The sequence below is a fragment of the Dama dama genome, chromosome 18 (genome assembly GCF_033118175.1).
Source record: "Dama dama isolate Ldn47 chromosome 18, ASM3311817v1, whole genome shotgun sequence".
Lineage (NCBI taxonomy): Eukaryota > Metazoa > Chordata > Mammalia > Artiodactyla > Cervidae > Dama > Dama dama.
In genome coordinates this window covers 14,648,595-14,674,184 of record NC_083698.1, presented here as the reverse complement: position 1 = coordinate 14,674,184, position 25,590 = coordinate 14,648,595, and the positions used below count along the sequence as shown (strand labels likewise).

Here is a 25,590-nt window from a genome sequence, read left to right as displayed (position 1 = left end):
ATTTTTTTTAATCTCTTATGAAATTAATCATCTTGTCCATGAAGAAAAGCATTCTCACATGTCAAAATTTTCTCCTCCTAGGAGATAGGAGATCTAGATTCAGACTTAATACCTATAATGTGTAATTGACTTTCCTATAATCATGAGAAAAATCATTGAGAATAAACCCCCAATCCTGAGTATACTCTAAAGTTAGAATTAATAATGGTAGACAGGTGTGCTATTTGTAGCTTCTACTTTATGTAGCTTTGATATTCACTGTTGTTGGAAAGGAAAAAATTTTCTATCAAAAGAGAGTTGGAGAGAAAATGAGTAAAACATGACTTCTGGAATAAGAAGGTTTTTAACTTTTCAAGTCATCATTATCCTTCTGGAAAAGAACAGTAGCTGACTTGCTGGTCTAGACAACTGACTAAATAGTTGGTCTCTCAATTGGGTTTTGTAGTTCCTCACATGTACATATTAAGACAAATATGTGCTTCCTTGCTATACTCTAGGAATGAAATGGCAGCATACTATTTGAGGGTTAGACTTTTCACCAATGTCTGAACACACAGATTAAAAAAATAGAACATCAAATAGAGGAAAAGTATACTGGTTTAATTAGCTGCTGTTTCCACTAACTAGATAGTACTCTTAAAACTTAGCTACTGAGAAAGAAGAATATGAGTTCCCTGCAGACACTGCTCATTCTACACTAGAGGAGGCTGCAAACCTAGAAAAGCAAAATGACATCAGCTAGAAAGACACAGGCGCAGACATGCTGTCATGTATAGAGGGAGTGCAGCAGAGAATTTGGGTTTTTGACAGAAATGAAAAAATCTCACAATGTTCTGAGTCAGTGGGAATAAAAATGAGTTTCGTGTTTTAACATCAAATCTTTATGAGCTGTCCAAAAGAAACCTAGATTTTTTGAAACAAACATAAGACTTCTTTTCTTCCATATGCCTACTTTTAAAAAATTTATTTTTAACTGAAGGATAATTGCTTTACCGTATTCTGTTGGTTTCTACCAAGCATCCACATGAATCAGCCATAGGCTTACCACCTACTTTTAACTTAACAGCTCTGCCTTGCTGCTGGATCCTAAGAGAGACCGCATGGCTAACCAAGGGACACTATGTGACCGTACATGTTGAATTATTCATCATGAACTGGGTGTTTAAGACATCTAGGCTACATGCAGCAGAAGTCCAGCATCAATTCTTGAAGATACTAATAGTTTCATGAGTAACTGATTTGGAGACTCTGATGGCATCTTCTGCATTGTTACTCTTCCCACAAGCCATACCTACAGCCCCATATGAACAGACAAAGGGAGGACAAACTGAGCATGTTAGGCTGGCCTGGCTGGAAGCAGATTCCTGTTCTCTTCATGAGCACAGAGTATGAAAATATTTGTGTCCTAGGTGAATGCTCACCAAACCACATCCATTTTAAAGACGGTTCTAAATAAGCAAATAGAATTCAGTCAATCTCATTTCCTAGCTCTACTACCATCCACTCAGTTTTACTGAGTGGCTGGGATGGAGACTATACACAGGAGCAGCATCAACTTCCTTTTAACAAAGCTAACTTGGATGTTGCCACTGCTGACAATGCCCAATCTGCAAAAGGTACATGGAAGCCTGATGTCACCTTTATCTGGAAAGGGCCAGTTACATTTCTGATAGTATGTTGACTACCATGGAACTCTTTCATAATGGACGGGGCCATGATGATGGCCATAATTGGTGAGGGGTGGGGGCAAGCAATTAATCAATAATCAAGTGAGGATTTGCCATTACTATCCACCATTGAAGGTCTTACTGTCTCCATAGATTTACTATGATGCAAACACATATGGATATATTTTCATTTATATTGCTTCAAATTCATGAGTTTCATGTCTCTGAGAAATCAACAATTTTGCAAGTTATTAGTTATAATCTCTTCAGATATTTTCTTTTTCCATTCTCTATTTATTTAGGAATTCTATTATTTAGTTGCATTTTGGGGTGGTTTCCTAAAACCTAACATAATGCACAAATTTATCTTTGTCTGCTTAGGAAATGTCCTTAAATCATCTCTTGTATTTTTAACTTAATAAGTATCTTTAAAAATTCTTGAAGCTATTTTTAAAAATCTACCTCTTTTTATTAATATATTTTTGCTATACTGTCCTCTTTGCTTCTTGTATTTCTGTTCGTAAGACCTTTAATCATTTAAAGTCTACCTTCCCTTTTATTGGTATCTATTGGTTCACTTTTACTCACTGAGAATTAATTTATTATATGCTTTGTACTCTGGCATCTGAATTTACTGTCAGCCAGGTTTAACTGTGAAATCCCAAGTGTTCTATGTTGGAGCATATTTGAGAGGAATGTGCATTTATTTGCATCTCTTATGTATTCCAGGCACATACTTGATGTTAATGCCTTGACTAATGTGCCCCAGGACCACCAACGTGGTGTCGCTTGAAACTACAAACCCATACGCCACACAGGACCCGGTTAGGAGTGGTCAGGTCCATTTAGAGCCCAAGTGAAGTACACAAGATTCTTTTCATTCATAACACTGTGTTGATGGGAACACAGTGTTCTACCCTGCTCTTTCATTGAAGATATAGAACTTAGAAGGTCCTAGTTTTATGGGAGGATTTCAGTTCTAATTTCCTCCTCATCTTCCACTGAGTGAGCCTCAGTCTTTGTTCCCATTTCTTCCTCTTAGACTCCTAGATTTTGCCCTAGTACACAACCACACTTTTCACCCAGAACAGCTACAGTGTTAGCTTATAGGCATACCTCTCGTGTTCAGCTCTCTTTTTGTTTTGAAACCCTGTAACTTCCCTTATTTATTGATTTTTTTGGGCCTTCATTTTAAAGGAATATTTGTATTATTTTCTTTTTTCTTTGTAGCTAGAGAGTTTTCACAGTATTGGCAGAACATGAAATTCTTGTTTGTTTTCTTGTGATCTAAGCCACAATTACACAAATAGAGCGACACTATGTAGTCTGTGCAATAATTGGGAACTAAAATCATAACAAAGAGGGGATAAATCTCAAGAAATGTATGAAAATACTGTCCCAAAATATCATAATAAAAATAAAAAATGAGTTTTTGAATTATTTCAAAGTTACATAAAGGCTTATTTTAGGACTGACGAAGCTTCTGCTGAAAGTTCTTTACATTTGTTTCTTTGCCTGAATCATTTCAAGTGGTTTCTAGTTTAGTACTAACTACTCTTTTTATACAATAGTAATATAAATCTGATCAAATGAATTAATATTCCAGCTCCTTGACTGAACTATGAACTGACAGCTACCATCTTTAGTTATATGATTATCATTAGTTGTGTGATGGTCTGACAGATGACTGACTAAAGAATAATAAATTGGTTCAACACTCTTAGGGTGCTCTGTTTGGTTTTTTGGGAGCACATTCAGTAAGGAAAATCCCCTGAAGTAAAACTAATTATTTTGACGTTAAAAATAAATTTCACTGAATATTAAGGATAACTTTTAATATTATTTAGCATATTTATCTTTAATGCCTACAACGTATATTGAAACCACTTTTATTGATTATCTACACTATTGAGATTATTAAGGAAGATAATGATAATGGACAATTATATTTTATCTTGTTAATGTCTCATATAAAGCATTTCTGGTCAGACTCTGTTAATTGATAATTAGTTTCTTCCACTAGATATGTTTTAATTAAAGGTGTTCATTAGAAGCCAAATAAGAATGTCAGAGTTATAACTAGATCTCATAGCCTTTGAAAAAGATACTTCTTTACTGAGCATTTTTGTCTTTTAAAAAATAATCTGTTGGTACCATCTTAATAAATTGAAAGTATAGTTCATCTAACCTAAGTACCTGCTCTTTCTCTTCTCTGGTTAGCAGTCATCATTCACCTTGACTGTTTAACTGGAAAACTTCAGAATATACTGATGGTGCAGAATATTACTCTGACAGTTCCTAGGCTTCCAGTAATTAACTTGAAGCACTGTTTTTTTTAAAATGCCCCTAAGTGGTTGTTCACAAGCATTAACTCTGTTCTCAGGAGCTTGGAAAGTGTGACTCCTCAAAGTCTTCATTATTTTCATTTTCACCTTGGCTAATGTCTCCCGGAAATGCAGAGATGGACGCAAGTGTCAGTGCTTGCTACATGTGGCATGCGTCTCTCCACATTGCTAACATAAACCATACTCTGAGACTACTTTATTTGTAAAAACTTCATAAAAGGACTTACTTAGCAATTGAAGGATCCAAGGAAAACAATTTTGATCATGATAGCAAGCAGATATTTATTGAGTGCTTAATATGTAAGAGCTTTACATCTCTTTAATCTAGTCCTTATATTAATATGTGTGGTTGAGGTAGGTACTATTGTTACCACTATTCTGATGAGAATGCTGAACTTAGAGAGATGGAATTATTTAAGATCACACTGCTAATACGTAGCAGAGAGGTGGCTTGAACATCAGTCCAAATGACTCCCAAACCTGCTTTTAGTTTATCATGCAAGACTGTAAACTCTATGAGACAAGGAGTGGGGATGTCTGCTGTTTTCAGATGCTAGCACAGTGACTTGTATTGACCAGGCATTTGGTAAACAGTCGTTGAATGAATGGGAAAAAAAATTGAATGAACTGGAAAAAGACTCCTTTGCATTTCATGAAATATTGGGTTATTTTCATTTGAGGAAGAGGAAGAGCTTGTTAATATTTTTTTTGTACAGTGTGTAATATTAGCTAGGGCTTCTCTGTCTAGTTTGCAATCTAGTTTTCACACCATGTTTCTTTTTCTCCTAGTTAATTGCTCTAACATTAGATTACTCTGTCATGGAAATTAGGACTTTGATTAAGCCCTTGGATGGTTAAAAGCTAGTTTTCCCATAAGCACAGCAATTTCAATTGAATTAAATGCTAGTTTTTTACTTTAATTAAAGCCTTTACTAAATTGGCTATGCATAAATACTAAAGAAGGCTGTCTTTTAAAAGATATGATTTTAGGAGAAGGAAACGGCAACCCACTCCAGTATTCTTGCCTGGGAAATTCCATGGACAGAGGAGCCTGGTGGGCTACAGTCCATGGGGTCATGAAAGAGTCAGACATGACTCGGTGCCCAAATGAGAACAACGTTTCAATGTATAATAAAATGTCTTAAAAAAAAAAAAAAAAAGATATGATTTTAAGGAAAGCCCCCCTGAAATTAGATATGGGGTACAATTAGTTTTCTCTCTCACAAATCTGTAGCTGTGATCGGTCACTGATGTGCATCATGCTGTGTTCTAGCTCTGCTCCCAGGCTTGGGTAGAAAATGTCTCTTAAATCACCCGAGATTACTGTAGACTGAGCCCCAAGATCACTCAGAGTGTCTACACAGGGGACCTCCTTTGAGGCTCTGGGCAACTCAATCTTGTTCCAGCATAGATTTATTTCCCCGCCAGAGAGTCCTAATTATCTTTCTACATCCACTAGAGGAAAAGCTCCAGTTCATGCATTAACCATTCTTGTTGTTAGTCTCCTTTCTATCTTTTTTTTTTTTTTTTTTTTGCCTTCTGGTGAAGAAGAAAGAGAGAACAAATTTATCATCTTTTAAAATTCCTGGTTTAAGTGAGTATTTTGTTGTTGTCTGTTTCAACCAGTATGCTGCCTGTTCATCCATTTCAAAACCTGAGACTGTACTGTTTTTCTTTCCTTATGTGAGAAGTCCCCACCTTACTGAGTGCCTTTCTGAGCAAGAGTCACGTGGACTTCTTAATTTTAATCATTGAGATCAAAAGTCTTGTTACCTCTTAAAAGAGTCTATCAAGATTTCTATTTGCACATAAACCTCTAGGGGATTCAACCAGTTCCAGAAAGAATTCAAGTCTGAATCCAAATTTATCAGGATGGAAATTAAAACAGCATGTAAACAGAATTCAGTGCTTTAAAACAGCTGTGTGGCGATTTCTTCCCCTGATACCTAATTAAATTATTTCATCACTTTGCATCCTTTTTCAGGCCACATAGTCCTAGATTTTAGCCTTTCCTCATAGGGTTGATTTCTTCATCCTTATTCTGAAGCATCACTTCACTTCCGTTTTCTGCCAGTTTGAGAACATCAGAATAGAACATCTTATGCCAGTCAAATAGAACAAGTATTTAATATAATGAGAATATTATTCTTCACAACCATATGATTCTACGTATCAGCATGGTGTGTACCAGGAGGATAGATTCTCACTAATTGTGTGAATAGGACTATATCATTGCATGCCCCTGTGAACTGAAATGTGACCATTATCTTTCTTCCTCTCTCCTCCCTTCCCTCTCCTCTCTCCTATTTTCTCACTCTCTTCTTTTGCTCCTCACTCTCTTGTATCCTAACCAGGGTCCCCGTGGGCCTGAGGGACCACCAGGAGAGAGAGGCTTACCAGGAGAAGGACTTCCAGGACCAAAGGTAACAGCACCTTCTACATGGAGGAGAAAGGCATTCTATTGCATGATCATAAATTATAAATGAAAAAACTGTGTCCTAGCCAATTATACCAGGTCAAGTATTTTCCTGACCATCTTCACCCTATTAAATGAATTTTTATGTAAATTTTCCCTTAACATGAAGTTATAGTGATAGTTGCAATTATAAATAAGTAATTGCAAGGGCGCTGCTTCATACAATTACTGCATATTAAATTAGAAAATCTCTTAAAGTCATTCATAGTCATTAAAACCACAGGGGTAAATAGCATTTTTATGCCCAGAAATTAAGTTATTGAGCATAGCTATATACCAAGTTTTGGAGAAGGAAATGGCAACCCACTCCAGTATTCTTGCCTGGAGAATTCCATAGACGGAGGAGCCTGGTGGGCTGTGGTCCTTGGGTCTCAAAGAGTCGGACACGACTGAGTGACTAACAAATACACACACACACACCAAGTTTTACCCACAGCTTTGTTCTGTGAAACAGACAAGAAACAATCTAATAAACCAATTTATCATACTATTGCCATTAATATAAGAAAGGTAACGTGGATGGATGGAGGGAAATCAAATTTGCCTTACTACCAGAAGGAGCAAAATGTTACACAAGACCTACCTCTCACCTGGCAATTGAGATGTTAAATGTTTGCACCGCCTCCCACATGTAATTCTTGTAGCTCAAGTTCCTCTAGACCAGGGCTTGGCTAACTTTTTCTGTAAAGACCCAGACGGTAAATATTTCAGACATTGTGAGCCATGTGGTTTCTGTGGTAACTATTTAACTTCTGTTGCTAAAGCATGAAGGCAACCCTAAGCAATGGGTGAACTTGGCTGTGCTTCAGTAAAGCTGTATCTACAAAAAACAAGCAGTGGGCTGGGGCTGGCCAGTGGGTTGGAGTTTGCTGATCCCTGGTCTAGACTCTTTACCCATAGTATATGGCTCATTTGCTAAAGGTAACACAGGAAATGATTTTCTGAGACACTTTGTGCAGCAACGACAGAATTTCAGGGTAGGTAAGGTCCCTGGGTTGGGAAGATCCCCTGGAGAAGGGAACGGCTACCCACTCCAGTATTCTGGCCTGGAGAATTCCATACAATCCATGGGGGTCTCAAAGAGTCAGACAAGACTGGGCAGTTTTCACTTTCACAAGGATAAATTGGGGGTCCTCTTTCCTTCTTTCCTAAAATGTTTCCCCCAGACATACACACATGCACACACACTACCCAGAGAAGCATGTGCTGTTTTCTAAGTGTTTAAGACCTTCCACTTCATTCAGTCGAGTCACTGAGATCTGACCTTCTCAGTACGGTCTTACACTCTAAAATTGCTTCTCATTTTCAGCCTCTTCCACCATGATCAATATTCAGTTATCTATGAGAAACCTAAATCTCAACTGAAGGGAGATCAATTAGCTAAAACCAATATATCACACAAAGTTGTGAGTGACTGCTGGGTTGAATTTTAAAAGAAGCCCTTGTTAACCAACAAATTTTAATTTGTTATAGTAAATGGAAATAATATGTTGGAAAAGGGGATATTACTAATGCCCTCACCTAACCAAAATATCATCACAAGAAGGCAGAGGTCAGCAATTCGGCACCACATTTCAGAAAGTTTTATCATACATAATTTCTTTAATTTTTTTGTGGCACATAGTAAATTTCTAATTATGTATAGCTCAAACAACCTGGAAAATTCAAACAGCCAGAATTATTTCTCCTTATAATCTGTGGGGTTTAAAGAAATAAATAAATGAGAACAGAGTAAATAAAACACTGGGAAGCATATTTCAGGGTGTGTTTTACTGGCAGTTTCAGTGGCATGGTATAACGTTACATTCCTTCATAATAACCCATAGCACTGCATTGCCCTCTGACTCATCAAAGGAAGAACTCATTATATTCAGTGTTGTTTTAGGATTGACTGTACACAGATGTACTCTGTGGTAACAATCAGATCCCATTAGACAGAATTCTTCACTGTCAACTAGCAAGACCAGCGGGAGTTTCCTGTATGTACTTCTTGGGGCTACTTTGCAATGACGTGGGGCTTAAGTGAATAAATAATGACTACAGAAAGACATAAAGGTATATTTTCCTAGGTTTCTTGCAAATGTTCTTTGATTTTACTCTTGGTTCAAATGAATTTATGAAATGTGTGCTATTTCTGATCAATTCTGTGGTTTGTTTTTCATATAAATGACAAAGTGTTACAGCTTCATTGACATGACATTACAACCAGAGTGATTCACATAGGCCATGTGACTCTAGAAGCATACCCAAAAATATTTTCCATAAATTCTTTTAAAACTAAGTTTTCAATAAATGTTTATAAATTTTGGTATAAAACACAATAAATAATTCCTTCTTAGCAAATGTTATTTCACATACTAAGAGACAGATTTTCATTATGTAATGGATACAGTTATAGAAATGGTGAGCAAACAGAAGACTGATTCAGTTAGTTGTAATACATGATTGATTAGATCTCCCACTTTCAGATATTTCTGATTATAATAGGAATGGGGCTCTTTTCCCACTTCAGTGATGCTGTGTAAGCTTTCTGCTTGAACAGATTCTTTTATATTTATGAAATTTTAATGCTTTTTTTTTTCAATTTACAAATCTTGGAGTTAGAATTACCCATTTGTAGTTAGCAGTGAATTTTGATGTTTTGAATGCTTTACCTGTTTTAAAATCCTGATGTTTATTACTGCATTGATAGCTCTCCCATATACTTTCAGGGTGAAAAAGGTTCTCAAGGACCAATTGGCCCACAAGGAGAAGCGGGCCCGTCAATAAAAGGAGACAAGGTACTGCATATAGGGTGGATAACAGAAAGGATGCCAATAAAATGACTTTTCATTGTTCTTTATGTATGTACATTTATGAACTATATACAACCTGACAACCATACCACACAGGTACCCAGTTAACTATAAACGTTTTAAAGACCAGTAGGAAGGGAAAGCTGCCAGAGAGGGAAAGGATATAAGAAATGTGCGAAAAACACAGATGTCAGTTAGTTTGGAGTCATACATATATGTCAATGTCTAAACATATCATTATATTAGAATAACAGTTGACATGGATGATTATCTTGGGTATTGTATTTCTAATTGAATTTCTTATTTCTTTTGTTTATTGTTTACTGGTAGCTGTCTTTTCTGGGTATCTGTATTTAAGTAGCAGAGACAGTTGTAAATGGTGAACTACACAAATTTCAGACAGCATACAATTCTTGGTTCAAATAGTTGAGCTCTGGTGGTGTAACTCCAGTTCCAAAACACTCTAAAAATACATAAGATGCTCTTTGTTCCTTTGGAGTAGTGACTACTGAGTACAACACAAATGCTGTGTTATAAGTTCAGTATTTAACTTTTCCAGGTATTGTTGACAGGCATTTGTGGTTTTATACCTGGAGCTCACGCAAAGAAGACACTGACATATCAGGACAGTGTCACCCAGTAATTGCAAAGCTTTTATCTGATTTTCATTCCCTTTCCCTTCTCCTTTCATTTTTTCTGATTCTTTTATATTCTGGGATTCAAGTGATTAGATAAACACTTCTGTGATAAGGACTCTCAAAAATACACCATTTTACAGAACGAGGAAGTAGCTTTAATACAGATATTTAAATGTAATGTAATTCCCCAAAGAGGTCTGTTATATGAGTTGTTGAATATTTGCAGAACAGTGGTTATGAATTGGGTTCGGAGTTGGAGGGAGAGGACTTGAATCTATCAGTTGTGTGACTGGGAGTTGAAAGTAGTTAAGTGTTAGTTGCTCAGTCATGTCTGACTCTTTGTGACCCCAGAGACTGCAGCCGGGCTCCTCTGTCCATGGAATTCTCCAGGCAAGAATACTGGAGTGGGTAGCTATTTCCTTCTCCAGGGGGTCTTCCTGACTTAACCTCATCTGGAAAATGGGGGTGCTTACTTTCAGAGGGTTTTTGTGAGGATTAAATGCAATAAAGCATGAAAAGCATTTGGCACAATGAATGCCTCATGATAGGCAATCAAGTTCTGAATCAGAATAACCCAGCTTTGAATTAGAACTTGAGTCCATTACATGTTTCCTTCTGTGGACGTTTATTTAGACGAGGGGTTGACACAAGGTGAACCACTAAGAAGCACATGCCAGGGCCTGTCTTAATGACAGGTTCAGGTTTTTAATATTATATAAACTATGATCTAATTATGTGCTTTTGTTCACAAAAGCATGTTTATTTAGCCCAGGCATTGGCAAACTATAGGGCGGGCTGCCTGTTTTTGTAAATAAAGTATTAGACACACCTACTCATTTAACTACTGTCTGGTTGCTTTTGTACTACTGAAGCAGCATTCATTGGTTTTGCAAGAGACCTTATATGACTCTCAAGCATAAAATATTTACTATCCAACTGTTTAAGAAAATGTTTGCAGATCCTGATGTAGTCTAAATACAACTGACATTAAAATAAGTGTATTGGGCTTCCCTGGCGGCTCAGTGGTAAAGAATCTGCCTGTCGATGCAGGAGACACAGGTTCAATTCCTGATCTGGGAAGATCCCACATGCTGCAGAGCAACTAAGCCTGTGTGCCCCAAATGTTGAACCCGTGCTCTAGAGCCCAGGAACTGCACCCACAACAAGAGAAGCCACTGCAGCGAGAAACCCACGCACCACAACGAAGAGTAGCCCCTGCTTGCGGCAACTAGAGAAAACCCATACAAAGCAATGCAGACCCAGCACAGATATAAATAAATAAATAAAACGTATTTATCCATGTTGCCTAATCCAGTAGTCAGCTCTCAGTTGTCAATTTACTTGGCCTATCAGTAGCATCATCCGCTAGGATCCTCACCTTCTTGAAAGAATATCTTCACTGCTGGTTCTTCTTCGTCTCTCTGACCTCTAACACTTGGAGCACCCAAAGGGCTCAGTCCTTGAACCTCCTCTCTTCTCTTTCTCCTTGAAAACTTACCCAGTCTTGGCTTCAAATACCATTTATATCATGAGAGCTCCCAAATTGACATCTCCAGCTCACACCCCTCCCACCTACTTGATATCTCTGTTTGGATGTTTATTTTAGGTATCTCAAACTTAACACATCTAAAACTGAGCTACTGGTATTACACCCTTCCCCAGCCTTGCTTGATTTCAGTCTTTTCCTTCTCAATAAGTGACAAGTATGTTTTCCCACAAACCTCAAAGATATCCTTGATGTGTAGCAAATCCTGTTGGCTTTACTCGCAAAATCTGTCTAGGATCTGAGCACTCCCTACCACCTTCACTCAACAGCCTGGTCCAGGCCACAATCATCTCTCATACGGACGTCTCTTCATTTGTTCTCAGTGTGACTTCCAGAGTGAACATTTGAAGACTAAGCCAGATCTTTCACTCCTCTGTTCAAAATCCTCTAGTGGCTTCTCAGCTCACTCAGAGAAAAGCCAAAGCCCTCACAATGGCCTAAAAGGCCCTGTCGATTGCTCTGCCTGAGCCCACTGCCACACATCCTTGACTTCATCTTTTACCACTTTCCCTCATGCTTACTAGCTCCAGCCACATTGTCTCCTTGCTGTTTCTGGAATGTTCCAGGCATCTTCCTTGCATGGATGTTTGCTTTGCCTGGAATGCTTTTCCTCCAAGTTTCTACCTGGTTTATGCCTCTCATCAGTGAGACCATACCAAATCACCTTTCCCCAGATTGCAGCTGTCTCCCCATTCCCCCATTTATTTTTCTCCTTAGCACTTATCATCATTCAGCATACTATTTATTTCTTCTATCTTGTTTATTATCTTCTGTTTTCCCCAAGAAAATGAAAGATCTATGAGGAAACAGAGCTTTGTCTGTTTTGGTCACTGCTATTTCCCCATGTTTGAAGCAATTCCTGGCACATAATAAGCACTCAACAAATATTTGTGGAAATACACAGAGAAAGGATGAATGATATTGTTCTCACTGATAACTTTCACTTTATTTCTCAAAATTATTCATGGAATAAGAAGGTGAAGTTCTTTCATTTTGTTGCACTTACCTTAGATAATTTCTTAAGTTTTAAAATGCATTTTTGTTAAGATTTGGAGGAAAAAGGTATTTAGAAATTTAAAAAATAATTTTCTTTAATTCCTCTCTCAAATACTGATTTTCTTGCATCCTATGAATTTTATGCTTTTAAATATTTCTGTTAATGATCCTAACAAGAAGTGTTTGCCCTGTGAAAAAATGATTGATAAATATAAGCTGGTGCAAACATACACCATTTTTGATCAAAGAGTGAAAAAATTATTCGCTATTTTGGCAAATTCGAACCACATACTATTTAAAAGCAATGGTGTTTTGTACCTTTCCCTGTTGAACTTCTTTATGGTTTAAAAGATAGACTTTAATCCATCATATTGCAAGATGAGCAAAGTGTGAAAGAATGAGGTTAGCTGTATTATTATATTTCTGACTTATTTCTACACAGGGAGATATGGGACCTGTGGGACCCCAAGGACCGATGGGCACCCCTGGAATTGGGAGTCAAGGGGAACAGGTAATTGATGCCTTCTCTCTTTCCCTTTTGTACAGAACATTCTGGCCTAAACCTGGCGTTCACTGAAGGCCAGTCCTGCAAACAGCTATGAGTACATTTGATAGTGGAATTGCAATGGTATATCCAAACGGGTATGTAGGAAGGGATAAGATGGTTCCACAAGATTCTAGTTTTGAGAACTTAAAAAGACTTAAAAAATAAATTGCGTGTTTCCTGGTGCTGTGACTGTTAACATTAAAGCCTAGGGTTTTAGAGTTTTTAGTTTCCCTTGGGAAACTAAATATTTTATTTACCTGGTGGGTTATATTTGTTTTTCCCCTTGAATCTTTATGACTGATGAAATCCCATTCTGTTCTGATGCCAGTAGCGTAGTGTTGCCCATTTACTAGTCACATAGCAATCTAGGAAAAAAAAGAAAAAAAAAAGCTAAACAAGGACCAGCATTAGAGGCACGGACTTTACTGAAGGGGCACCATTCCTGAATAGAAGCAAACCACGGAGCAGGTTTATAAATGACCCTTGGTCCCTCTTGGTCAGAAGAAAGGAAAGGCCTGTGAGGCTGTCTCTACATTTATGGCTGGAACTTCTTCCAAATCCTTCTGATCATAACTTTTCAAAAATTGAGGCAATTTTGTTTAGCTGAAATAATATGAAGATAATATAACATTACTATCTATCTATATAATCTCATTTAATCAAAGTGACCAACAAATCCAAATTTATTTTGAATGTCCTCTTGTGTAGAAAGTGGCAAAAAGTTTAAAATTTATGATTATGGTTTGAATTATTCCATTGCCTAGTGAACAAATAGTACTTCCTTTATCTAGGATGGGTGGCTCAAACGGTAAAGAATCTGCCTGCAATGTGGGAGACCTGGGTTTTATCCCTGGATTGGGAAGATCTCCTGGAGAACGGAATGGTTACCCACTCCAGTATTCTTGCCTGGAGAATTTCATGGATAGAGGAACCTGGTGGGCTACAGTCCATGGGGTTGCAGAGCTGGACACGACTGAACAATGAACACTTATCTAGAATAGGGAGAGAAGAATAAAAAAAGGAGATAATTCAGAATCTCATTGTTGACATAAACTCTGAGTTTATTTCTAATTATATGCTAATTAATCAGTATTTTTTGTTGTTAATTCAAGCAACAGCCAAGGTGGATATTACTCCTTTTTCTATTTCCTTCCCCTTGGTAGAGGTCCTAGTGTAATATATCAGGAGGATTAAAGTGCAGGAGAAGCCAAGATAAATCTGTATATAAATATTTAGATAATAATTAAGAGCTGTTGGTTTTGGACTACACAAGGATCATGGTTTGACTATGCCACCAGGCATTCTCAGGCTTTGTAATTTTCTTTACTAGTTTCAGCTAGTTCCTGATCCTGGAAGTGGCGGTGCTGTTACATCCTGGGTTTTGTGCTGTTTCTGGCGCTGAGTCACCATTGTGGGGCTGAAAATGAGGTTCAAAGAAAGCCAAGCCTTTTCAGATGCTGTTTCTCAGTGGAAGTTGTTCTACAGCTTGAAAAGGAAAAAAAAAAAACAAAAAAACACACACCTCTTTGACTTCTTTTGCTTTCTCACCCTCTTCTTTTCTTTTCCAAGAGTAAAAACCTTCCAAGGTGTATGTGACTGTATGGAGCTGACTCCTACTGGGTAGGATATTGAATGCAATGTGTCATTTGTAAACTGAACAAGCAAAAAACTTGTTTACCCTTTTAAGACAAAGGATTTATATTCTATTTAAATTTAACCTCTGCATAGGCGGTTACCCATTTTTCTTCTTATCCTTCGTATAACATGCTTACCCATTGAATTACTGTTATTGTTAAATCTTCTCGTTTTTCTTATAGACATTAATTTTCCCACTCATCTGTTTCTGGGGGAACTTCTGTTTCCAGCAACATGTTTACAATCTTTCTTAAATGGCCTCTGCAGATTTTCATTAAATATTTGGAGGCTTGACTACTTCAAATATCTTATAAAATAAAGTGAAATATAAATAACCACATATACATGTGTACACACATGTATGTGATATCCTTTTAATTTTGGGGATCCTCACATGGTACTCGTAGACTGTCGTAAAAGTCAGGAGGGATTCCCTTCTTATAATGGTTCAAAATAAATACTGAACCTTAGCTTTCTTAAATTGTTCAAAGTGCTTCATCTTCATCAACCAGAGAAAAAGGGAATGATATCTGTACTTTAAAAATGAATAAGCAGATGTATCATCTAGCTGGAGAAAATAGGATCACATTTGTAATAAAATTACCATGTATTTGCAACCATTATTTGCATAATTGTGACCTGTGGGGGATAAATAAAACAGTATTAGTTTTTCTTTCATCATCCCTTTAAATTGTTTTTCAGTGGGGAAAGTTTTTTCTTTTTCCCACCACAGAAAAAAAATTACCAGCAGGCTACAGACTTTCATATCACTTTGAGATAACAGTAAGTTATAGAATCACCTCTAGGGGCTTCCATGGTGGCTCAGGGGTAAAAGAATCTGTCTCCAATGAAGGAGATGTGGCAGGAGCTGCGGGTTCGACCCCTGGGTTGGGAAGATTCCCTGAAGAAGGAGATGACTAACCACTCCAGTATTCTTGCCTGGAAAATCCCATGGACAGAGGAGACTGGTGGGCTTCAGTCCATGGGGCCCCCAAAGAGTCAGACACGACTGAGTGACTACACATACATAGGATTACCTCTAAGTTTCAAGTCAGTTTTAATTGTGTAATACAAACTATTTAGTCAATGTATGAATTTTCCTTTTAGTCTTCATTCATTTTGTATGAGCTTGTGGTCCATGGGATGGAATGTACTTCTGATACCTCCCAGGCCGAATCAAGGATGGGAGGATGGGATCAGGCGGGAAGGGCATGGAGGTTCTTTCTTGGCTGGTCTGTTGTCAGACGGCTTTGGGTCTTCTGGTCTTGACAGACGTTTGATGCTGACATTCTTCCTGGTGGGGTTCCGCACTGCCCCTCCTGGACACTGACAAAGGACTCTTTTCCTCCAGCTGTTTTTCCCCATCAGCCTCTGCTTTTCTGGGAATATATTTACTCTATATGGACTCTCTCAGCTGGAGTTCCATTATTCTTCCAGGTCCTCTTGGACAGAAATCAAAGCAGTTCCAGGCCAACTCTAGGAATCTAGAGTACATCTGGTCCACAGGAAAAAAAGCTTGCATGGCCTTTGCACTGAGAAACTCTGGGTGCACAGGTTCACCCCACCCTGGCCCTCTCTCGGCTATCAGAGAATATTTTAGCTTTCTTCCACACGAGTCAGACACTGGTCCATTGTGTTCCAGAAACAAAAATCAAGGTCTCCCAGTGGTTTCACTGATGTTCCCTTTCTATAATGTGGTAAACTTCCCCCCATTTTCTCCAAAGAAGACACTTTAGGAGACTGTTTCTCTGGAGAAGACCTTATTAAATCCTGTATCTTCTCCTTTTTCATACCCACAATGTGAATGAGAGGCAAGTATTAGAACATTCTTCAGTTTGGTGTTTGTAGGCTTTTGCTTCTTAGAGCCTAGGTCAAATTTTTAATTTCACATCCTGATAGATATCACTTGGTACAGCTAGGATACAGGTTTGCCTGTATGTGACTGAGAGGTGAAATAGGTTAATAAGATGAAACTGCATTTCTCCTGTTTAAAACTCCAAGTTGGTGTGTTGTCTCTGTTCGTTAGGGTCTTCAGAAGTTCTGGCTTCTTCTTTCTTGTTAGTCTGACATTCCAAGAGTGCTTTCCCCATCCACCTGATCCAGGATAGGCAGGCACTGTGTCTTCACTTCAGCAAGGGGGAGGGGAAAAGGGATGCAGAAGCATATCCTTCCTTTAGTGTGAACCAGAAATTGCACAAATCCCCTCATTCACATCCCATTGGATAGAATACAGGCAATATCCACTGCAACAGGGATTAGGAAAGGTGGTTTTTACTCAAAGCAGAAATGCAGGCCAGTTAAAATTACTCTTACTATGGAAAAATGGTAGAATTGCATGTTATGGTTCCACTAGCAGCCTCAGCCACCCATTCAATAAGTATTAATTGAGTACAAGTAATCGACTATGGGATGCAAAATGAACTTTTACTTCAGAGGATTTGAAACTTCTCTTGTTTAAACTCCTTCTTAATTTCACTAATATTATTCTTTAAATTTTATTTTAAAGGGAATCCAAGGTCCTATTGGCCCACCTGGTCCACAGGGGCCCCCAGGACAAGGCTCACCTGGTCCCAAGGTAACTTTCTAAATGAGAGACGAGTTTAATCTATTTTCTAACTATTGCTTTCTGGCCAGTGGCCAGTGCATTTGGATGGCAGCAAAGGGGATGAACTTCAACATCTGAGATCTCTATTTAATGCAAAATGCTACTGATATTCCTAATGGTTTAGAAAATGTAATGTGCATTCCTTATGCTCTTAGAAGCTTTCACAATTGTCCCCTGGCATCTGCTGGAAGGCTGATTCTAGGATTCCCACTCCCTTCCCCATACTAAAATCTTAGGATGCTCCAGTCCCTTAATCTAGTCATATCTCCCTGTATTTTAAAAGTCATCTCTGCTGCTGCTAAGTTGCTTCAGTCATGTCCAACTCTGTGTGACTCCATAGACGGCAGCCCACCAGGCTCCCCCGTCCCTGGGATTCTCCAGGCAAGAACACTGGAGTGGGTTGCCATTTCCTTCTCCAATGCGTGAACAAAAAATCATCTCTAGACAACTTCTAATACCAAATACATTGTAAATGTTACAAAGCATGTAGTTGCTGGCCTGTGGCAAATTCAGGTTTTGCTTTTGGAAAGTTTTGAAATTTCTTTCCTGAGTATTTTCCAACCAAGGTTGGTTAAACTGTAGCAGAGTCCACGCTCATACCACTTGCTGCATGAAGGGCCAATAAGTCGAGAGGCACAGTGCTGGGGAGACAAACAACTTTTTTCAGAAAGCAAACAAACTTAGAAGATGGTGCACTAATGTTCTAAAGAACCATCCTAATTTGGGATAGAATTCAAGCTTCTTTATTGCTAAGGAAGGGGGAAGCTGGAAGGGGTTAAGATCAAGAAGAGAAGGATGACCACAGTGACGGTCCAAGGAGAGTTGTGATAACATTTTGTTCTTGGTCAGTTGACCTGAGTCTGGTCCTGATGTTCCTATAAATCTTGACAAGACAATCGATATTTTTGTTCATACTTTCTTATATCATGTGAGGTAAGTTTGCACAACCTGTAACCTGCAAGCAGAACCCCTTTAGTAATTAACAAGTCTACATGCAGACCTGAGCAGAGGCTCATGACTCAGCGATTAAAGCAGCAGAACAGATAGGTACAATGTGGAGTCAGAGATGCTTAGCTTCTACAAGCAAGAGGCAGGTGATGGAGGCGGATCTTAGTTCTTAAAGAACAACTCAGAGATATCCCTCAGATTGTTATGTCAGTCCTTAAGACCTAAAGTTCCTAAAGAGAAGGAACTGCTTTATCACTGAACTATTGTCACTACTTTTCTTGTTTAACTGGTTTTCCTTTGTTTCTGCATTCCTTCACTTCCCTAATTAGTAACTGCCTGTGCCTGCTCTTTGGAACTCAGGGAAGGCCCAGGAGACTCAAGTCTTTATCTACAAACAAGAAGTGGGGGAAATGGAGGAGCTTTGAACCTAGGAGGGGTCCACAGGGTCCTGCTCAGTTCCAATCCCCCCTTTTCTTTGACACTTCTTAATCCTAATGGGAACAGGGCAGACAAGAAAGGGAATAAAGTTTTGGATAGAGAGGTTAATCACAAACTCAGCAGAGGGACTTAATTTTATGGGGACTCTTTCAAATCCACAAATGTGGAACCGGTGGCTACTGAGGAGGCAGACTATACTTACACAGCTTAATTTATTGTTTTTATTACTTTTACTTGTGAGACCCTATTCGAGCAACTCAAGCAGTAATATCAGTAGAGGTTACTGTGGGTTGGCTAGTTTTTATTCTCACCAATGACCCCACAGTAGGTCCAACAACCAAAATGTTTAAAGATATGGAGTTGGAAATAACTTAGCCAATAAAAGTTTTCTATGAACGGGGAGGCAATTTATCTTTTAAATTATTTATCCTTTGGGGAGAGGCATGACACTGTTTAACCAGCTGTCCCTAATGTTGCTTCAAAGAATCACTGCTCCTGCTCCTGCTAAGTCACTTCAGTCATGTCCGACTCTGTGCGACCCCATCCCTGGGATTCTCCAGGCAAGAATGCTGGAGTGGGCTGCCATTTCCTTCTCAAAGAATCACTAAGCATTATTCAATAAACACTTCTCTGAGTGTTTCCCTTGTGGCTCAGCTGGTAAAGAATCCGCCTGCAATGTGGGAGACCTGAGTTCAATCCCTGGGTCAGGAAGATCCCCTGGAGAAGGGAAAGGCTACCCACTCCAGTATTCTGGGCTGGAAAATTCATGGACTGTATAGTGTATGGGGTCATAAAGAGTCGGACACGACTGAGCGACTTTCACTTCACTTCTCTGAGAGTACCTTCCTTTCAGTAGATTCCCTTGAGAGTCCCCTGTGAGAAGTAGCTCAATAGAACACAGTGACTGTCCTTGAAATTTCTGATTTGAGCTCAACAGTGAAAGCTCAGGTAGTTCTCTCTGCTTGCGATACTGCTTTGGATCAGCAGTGATCTTGGTCTCTCGTGTCAATTATAGTTGCTGTGGGTTATAACTGCCGATCTTTTCCAGGTGCCCCTCTTGGGGACTCAAAGTCAATTTTGAGTATTATGCACAGCCTGTCTTTTAAATCAGACCATATAAACATATATATGTACATATATATATTTGCCTGAAATATATCTGTATTTGAATAGATAAATGCATATACACACATATGGGAATGGAGCCTATGAAACTCAGGTTTATCTTATTTTGCTGATATGTTTTGCTCTTAGGAGATCAAAGGTAGGTATATGTTATTTTTATTTTGGTGCTAGAGTCAAATACTCTTTAAATACTCTTTCCTCACTAGGGAGAAGTTGGCCAGATGGGCCCTACGGGCCCTAGAGGACCAGTGGGACTTGGAGTACAAGGTCCAAAGGTGAGTTGTCTAAGCTAGTCGGAGGTATTTATGTCATATTATGTAAAGCTTCATTTATATCCAGAGGAGATTACTTATTCAGAAAAGAGTCTGATGCTCAAGTCATATGGTTTAAGAAGAACCAAAATATTAGTTTATTTTAATGACAACTATGTTTCTATTATTAATTTATTAGCATTAGAGGTCCTCTTTCACCGCTTTCAAAGTGATTCTTTAAGGACATTGTTGCCTGCCGTATTATAAAAGTTTAGTAGAATTTCAGTAAAGCTTACTTCCCCCTTCTCTTGTTTTGTGGCTGGCTCCTTCTCATTCTTCAGGTCTCAACTCAAAAGATACTTCCTCAAAATTCATTTACTAAACCTAAAGTATGTTCACCCCACTATTGTTACCCAGTTATTTAAAAGCACACTGTTTGTCCCCTTGACTTTACCACTTAACTTGCATGTTTTTTGAATCACTCTCCATTGTACTACACCCTCTAGAAACGCACTGCACTCTAGAAACGGCAGGCACTTGCCACGTGGCGTTACTGAACGCTTGACATGTGGCTGGTATGAACTGAGGGTGCTACAAAGGTACTCTACACCCTGGATTACAAAGCTTGGTACAAAAAATGAATGTAAACTGTATGATCAATACATTTGTATATGGAGTACATGTTGAAATGACAAAATTTCAGATGTATTAAGTAAAATATATTATTAGAATTGTCTTTGTTTCCTTTAAAGTTGTAAATGTGGCTATTAGTAAAATTATAATTACATATATGGCTTGCTTTATATTTTCATTGAATAGTGCTACTCCACTGGGGCAGAGACTTTGTTTCCTTTTCTTCTTTATTACTGAATCCTCAGTTTGAGGGACACAACAGGTACTCAGTAAGTGCTGTTGAATAATAAATGAATCCTTGTTTTACCCTTCACAATTTCTAGAACTCATCCTGAAGGCATCTAGAATCTGGCAAGCCATGCTGAGGATTAAAATCCGTCATTGTTCTGAAGTCACAGTCATGATTCTTAAGAGAGTTTGGGTATTAAAATAATATGTAAGATACAGTCTAAGACAAATATATACAAGTTTCATATACATAAACATGTAATTGCAAGAGACAAAAAATATACTAATATAGTGATAATAGCTGCCATTTGCTGAATGGTTTGGCTTTGTCACATAATGTACTAAGTACTAAATATGCCATGAACATATATATCTATATACATATATATACGTTTATGTCTATACATGTCTATAGTATATATGTGTATAAATACATATTATGTCATTTGATGCCAATTTCAGAGGGGCCATATAGGGTAGCAAGACTATGAGGCACTTAGACTACTTGAATTCAAGTCCCAATCTTGCACTAAATAGATATGTAATCTTAAACTCTCTCATTTTAAAAAATGAAATACTTAAAATATACTCACTACTGTAGAGAATAACAAAGAACACCCATGTATTCCACAACCCAGCTTTATCAAATATCAACATTTTGCCACATGTATTCTAAAATGTTTTAAAGAAGTATTGTAGATATAGCTGAAGGTCTCTGTCTGTGCTCCCCAATTCTGCAGTCCCCCTTTCCCTCCCCAGACATAATCATTATCATGAATTATTGTTTATCATTCTTTCAAAGTTTATATGATTCTCCCACAATTTTATTCATAAGCCATATATTGCTTTTTTGTATTCCTGAACTTTACATAATATATCATTTGGCAATATATTTATATTCAGCCTTATGTGTTGTGCTTTTATATGCCTTTGATTCAGTTTAATGGCTTTATGATACTACACTGCATGAGAATACTTTGTTACTGATAGACGTTTAAATTACTTTCTATTTTGTGTATTTGCCAATAATGCTGCCATAAACATTCTCTGGGTTTTGTCTTGTGTAAGGATATAAATCTCTCCTATCAGTAGATGAAAGATTGCTGTGAATTGGAAGATCACGGAGTATACAAGTTTTCAGTTTTCGTATTGTGAAAATCCTGCCCCAAAGAAACAATGGGTACAGTGTTTGAACCAGTTTACCCTCCTTCCAGCAACAGATAGCAATGCCCTTTTCGCTACATTCTGGCCAGTGTGAAATGTGTAAAAAAATACATCTCATTGGTTCAGTTCTTATTCCCTGGGAACTAACTGAACAGTTTTTGACTGCTTAATGGACCTTACTTTTTCTTTTTTATAAATTCCTGTAGATACTCACTTTTTGGATATTGAATATTCCTCTCATAGCTTAAGATACGGCTTATCTTTTTCACTTTACTTAGAGTGCTTTCCACTGCATAGAAGTTTTCGATTTTGATGTATTTCTATCCCTTCATGGTTTGAGTTTTTGGAATATTATTTTAAAACATTTCTTGAACCCAAAGTCGTAATATGTTTTAACATATTTTCTTTTGAAAATGTTGGTGTTTTACTTTTTAAAATTTACGTCTTTAATACACTTGGAATTTATTTTTGTGGCCAGGGCAAGGTATGGAATCTATTTTTCCCTATATGATAACCATATATCTTAGCATCAGTTATTAAATTGCCACGCTGACTTGTAATACCTCCAATGTTATGTATCGAATTTCTGTATGTCTGAGTATCAGTGCCTGAGTGATGCCACTGATCTATCCCACTCCATTTGCCTGTTAATATCTCTCAGGGCTACTATCTCTCTGTCTGGATTATGACAGATTTATAATGCTTTATCATCCATACGGAAAATGCTCTCATCTTCTTCCCTGCCTGTTCTTGGTTCTAACATATACATTTTAGAAATGGCTTGTCCAATTTGATAAAATATTCCATTGGAGTTTTTGAAATTGAACTGAAACTTCAGATTAAACATTGAGTCTTTCAAACCACAGAGTAAAACTCTCTACTTACTCACAAAAATAGTTTTCATTTTATCCATAAACATCTTCTACTTTTTTTAGTTAAAAAGGTACCTTGGGTAAATTTTTATGATTGTGAATTGTTTCCTTTTTTTGTACTTTTCAATTAACTGTAATGTGCCTATGGGGAAAGTACTGTCTTGTTATTGTCTTATTTTGCTATATTGATTTTTGTATCCACTCACTCAAAGTAATTTTTTATTTCTATTTGTAAAGTCTCTTGCTTTTTTACTCCTTGTGAACATAGGCATATTGTCTAAAAATATAAACAATTATGCCTATTCCTTTCCAGTTCTTTTTCTTATTCACTTTTTACCATTTTACACTGCTAGGATCCCCATTGCAATATTTAAAGGAAGTGGATGTGCTCCTAAAATTTCACTTTTAAATGTGACATTTGCTGTAGGTTTTTGACAGATACTGTAGGTATCTGTAGGCTTTTGACAGGTTAAGGCAATTCTGTATTTCAGTTGTACCAAAATTTGCTTACTAGTCATAAGTGAGTATTGGATTTTACCAGATTTTGCATCTACTAAGATAATCATATTATTTTTCTCTTTTAATTTGTTAATATTACATTTCAAGATTTTTGAGATGTTGAAATATCCTGACATTCTTTGAGATAAACTCAATTGATTATGATGTATATTTTTAATAACAATAATTCAATTGATTAATCTTTTATTCAGGATTTGTGCACCCACTTTAAATAATTATATTTATTGTGTGACTAACATACAATCAAAGCACATGACTAAAGTGTACAATTTGGTAAGTTTTGACACAGGTGTGTGTATATATATCTAGATATATATGTTCTTGAGGATGATAAAAGCATCTATCACCCCCCAAATTATTATGTATTTATTTGTAATATCATCCATTCATCTCTCCCTAATGTCTCCTATCTTTATTGATCTGTTTTCTGTAGATCTGCTTTCCTATCATCTGGTAATCACTGATTTCTGCTTTCTGTTATCAGAGATTAGTTTACATTTCCTAGAATTTCATATAAGTAGCATAATTTACTATATACTTTTTCCCAATCTTTTTAAACTCAGGAAGTTATTTTGAAATCTGTGTTTAACATATATAATAATTTGTTATTATTTATTGCTGAATAGAACTCCATTGTATGTATATAGCGCAGTTTGGTCATCTATTCACCTCTTAGTGACAATTTGGTTTTCTCCAGCTTTTTATTATAGATAAAGCTCTTATGAATATTTATGTACATGTCTTTGTATAGACATGTTTTCCTTTTTTGGGGGTAAAAACCTAGGAGTGAAATAGCTGGGTCATATGATAAGTATCTATTTAGCTTTTCAAGTAATTGTTAAATTGGTTTCCAAAAGAGTCTGCATTCTGTCTATATTTTCACTGGGTATAGAATTCCATACTGATGGCTTTTTCTTCTTTAAAAAAAATTTTGTTTTAAAATATTTATTTATTTGGCTGTACCAGGTCTTAGTTGCAGCCTGTGGGATCTAGTTTCCTGACCAGGAATTAAGCTCCCTGCATGGGAGCTTGGAGTCTTTGCCACTGGACCACCAGGAAAGTCCCTCTTTTTTCCCCCCCAGTACTTTCATGTTGGTCTACTGTCTTCTCACTTGCAGTATTTCTGATGAGAAATCTGTTGTAATCTATACATTTTTCTCACTGCTGCTGCTGCTAAGTCACTTCAGTCGTGTCCGACTCTGTGTGACTCCATAGACGGCAGCCCACCAGGCTCCCCGTCCCTGGGATTCTCCAGGCAAGAACACTGGAGTGGGTTGCCATTTCCTTCTCCAATGCTTGAAAGTGAAAAGTGAAAGTGAAGTCGCTCAGTCATGTCCTACTCTTTGCCACCCCATGGACTGCAGCCTACAAGGCTCCTCCATCCATGGGATTTTCCAGGCAAGGGTACTGGAGTGGGCTGCCATTGCCTTCTCCATAATGTCTATTTTCTCTGGTTACTTTTGAGATTTTCTCTGTATCACTGGCTTTGAGCCATGTGATTCTAATGTGCCTTAATTCAATTTTCTTTATATTTCTTATGTTTGAATTCCATTGTTCTTCTTGGGTCTTTGAGTTATTGACTTCATGAAATTTGGAAAATATTAGGTTAGCACTTCTTGAAATATTTCCCACCCTCAGCCTTTGGCTAGGAAACTCCCACTTAAATTTGAAGGCTTGAAGTTTTCTCACAGTTCTCTGATGCTCTGCTTATTCTTATTCAGTCCATTTTCTTTGTGTTTCTTTTTGTCTTTGTTTTTTAAATTAATTTATTTATTTTAATTGGAGGCTAATTAAAATATTGTGGTGGTTTTTATCACACACTAATATGAATCAGTCACGGGTGTACATGTGTTCCCCCATCCCAAACCCGCCTCCCACTGTTTCATTTTGAGTAGAGTTTATTGCTATATCTTTCAGTTCGTTAATCTTTTCTTCTGTGATGTCTAATCTGCTTTTAATTCTATCTGGTGTATTTTTATCTCATACTTTGCAATTTTCAACTCTAGAAGTTCAAGTTGTATCCTTCAATAACTTTCATGTCTATTACCAAGTTTTAATTTTTCTTTAGTTTCTTGAACATATGGAATGCAGTATAATAACTGTCTTAATGTTATCCATAAATTCTATCACCTGCATCATGTTTCTGCAGCTTGTCTGAGTCC

At 37.4% G+C, this 25,590-nt stretch overlaps 1 protein-coding gene across 1 annotated transcript in view; it reads left to right on the top strand.

Moving 5' to 3' along the window:
* COL28A1 (collagen type XXVIII alpha 1 chain) overlaps window positions 1-25,590 on the top strand; it is a 180,349-nt gene that overhangs the window by 45,690 nt on the left and 109,069 nt on the right. Inside the window, exons 13-17 of the mRNA XM_061164958.1 lie at window positions 6,367-6,435; window positions 9,200-9,268; window positions 12,906-12,974; window positions 17,152-17,220; window positions 19,968-20,036. Of these exons, the coding sequence (XP_061020941.1) occupies window positions 6,367-6,435; window positions 9,200-9,268; window positions 12,906-12,974; window positions 17,152-17,220; window positions 19,968-20,036 (345 nt within the window). The remainder of the gene's footprint in view (window positions 1-6,366; window positions 6,436-9,199; window positions 9,269-12,905; window positions 12,975-17,151; window positions 17,221-19,967; window positions 20,037-25,590) is intronic.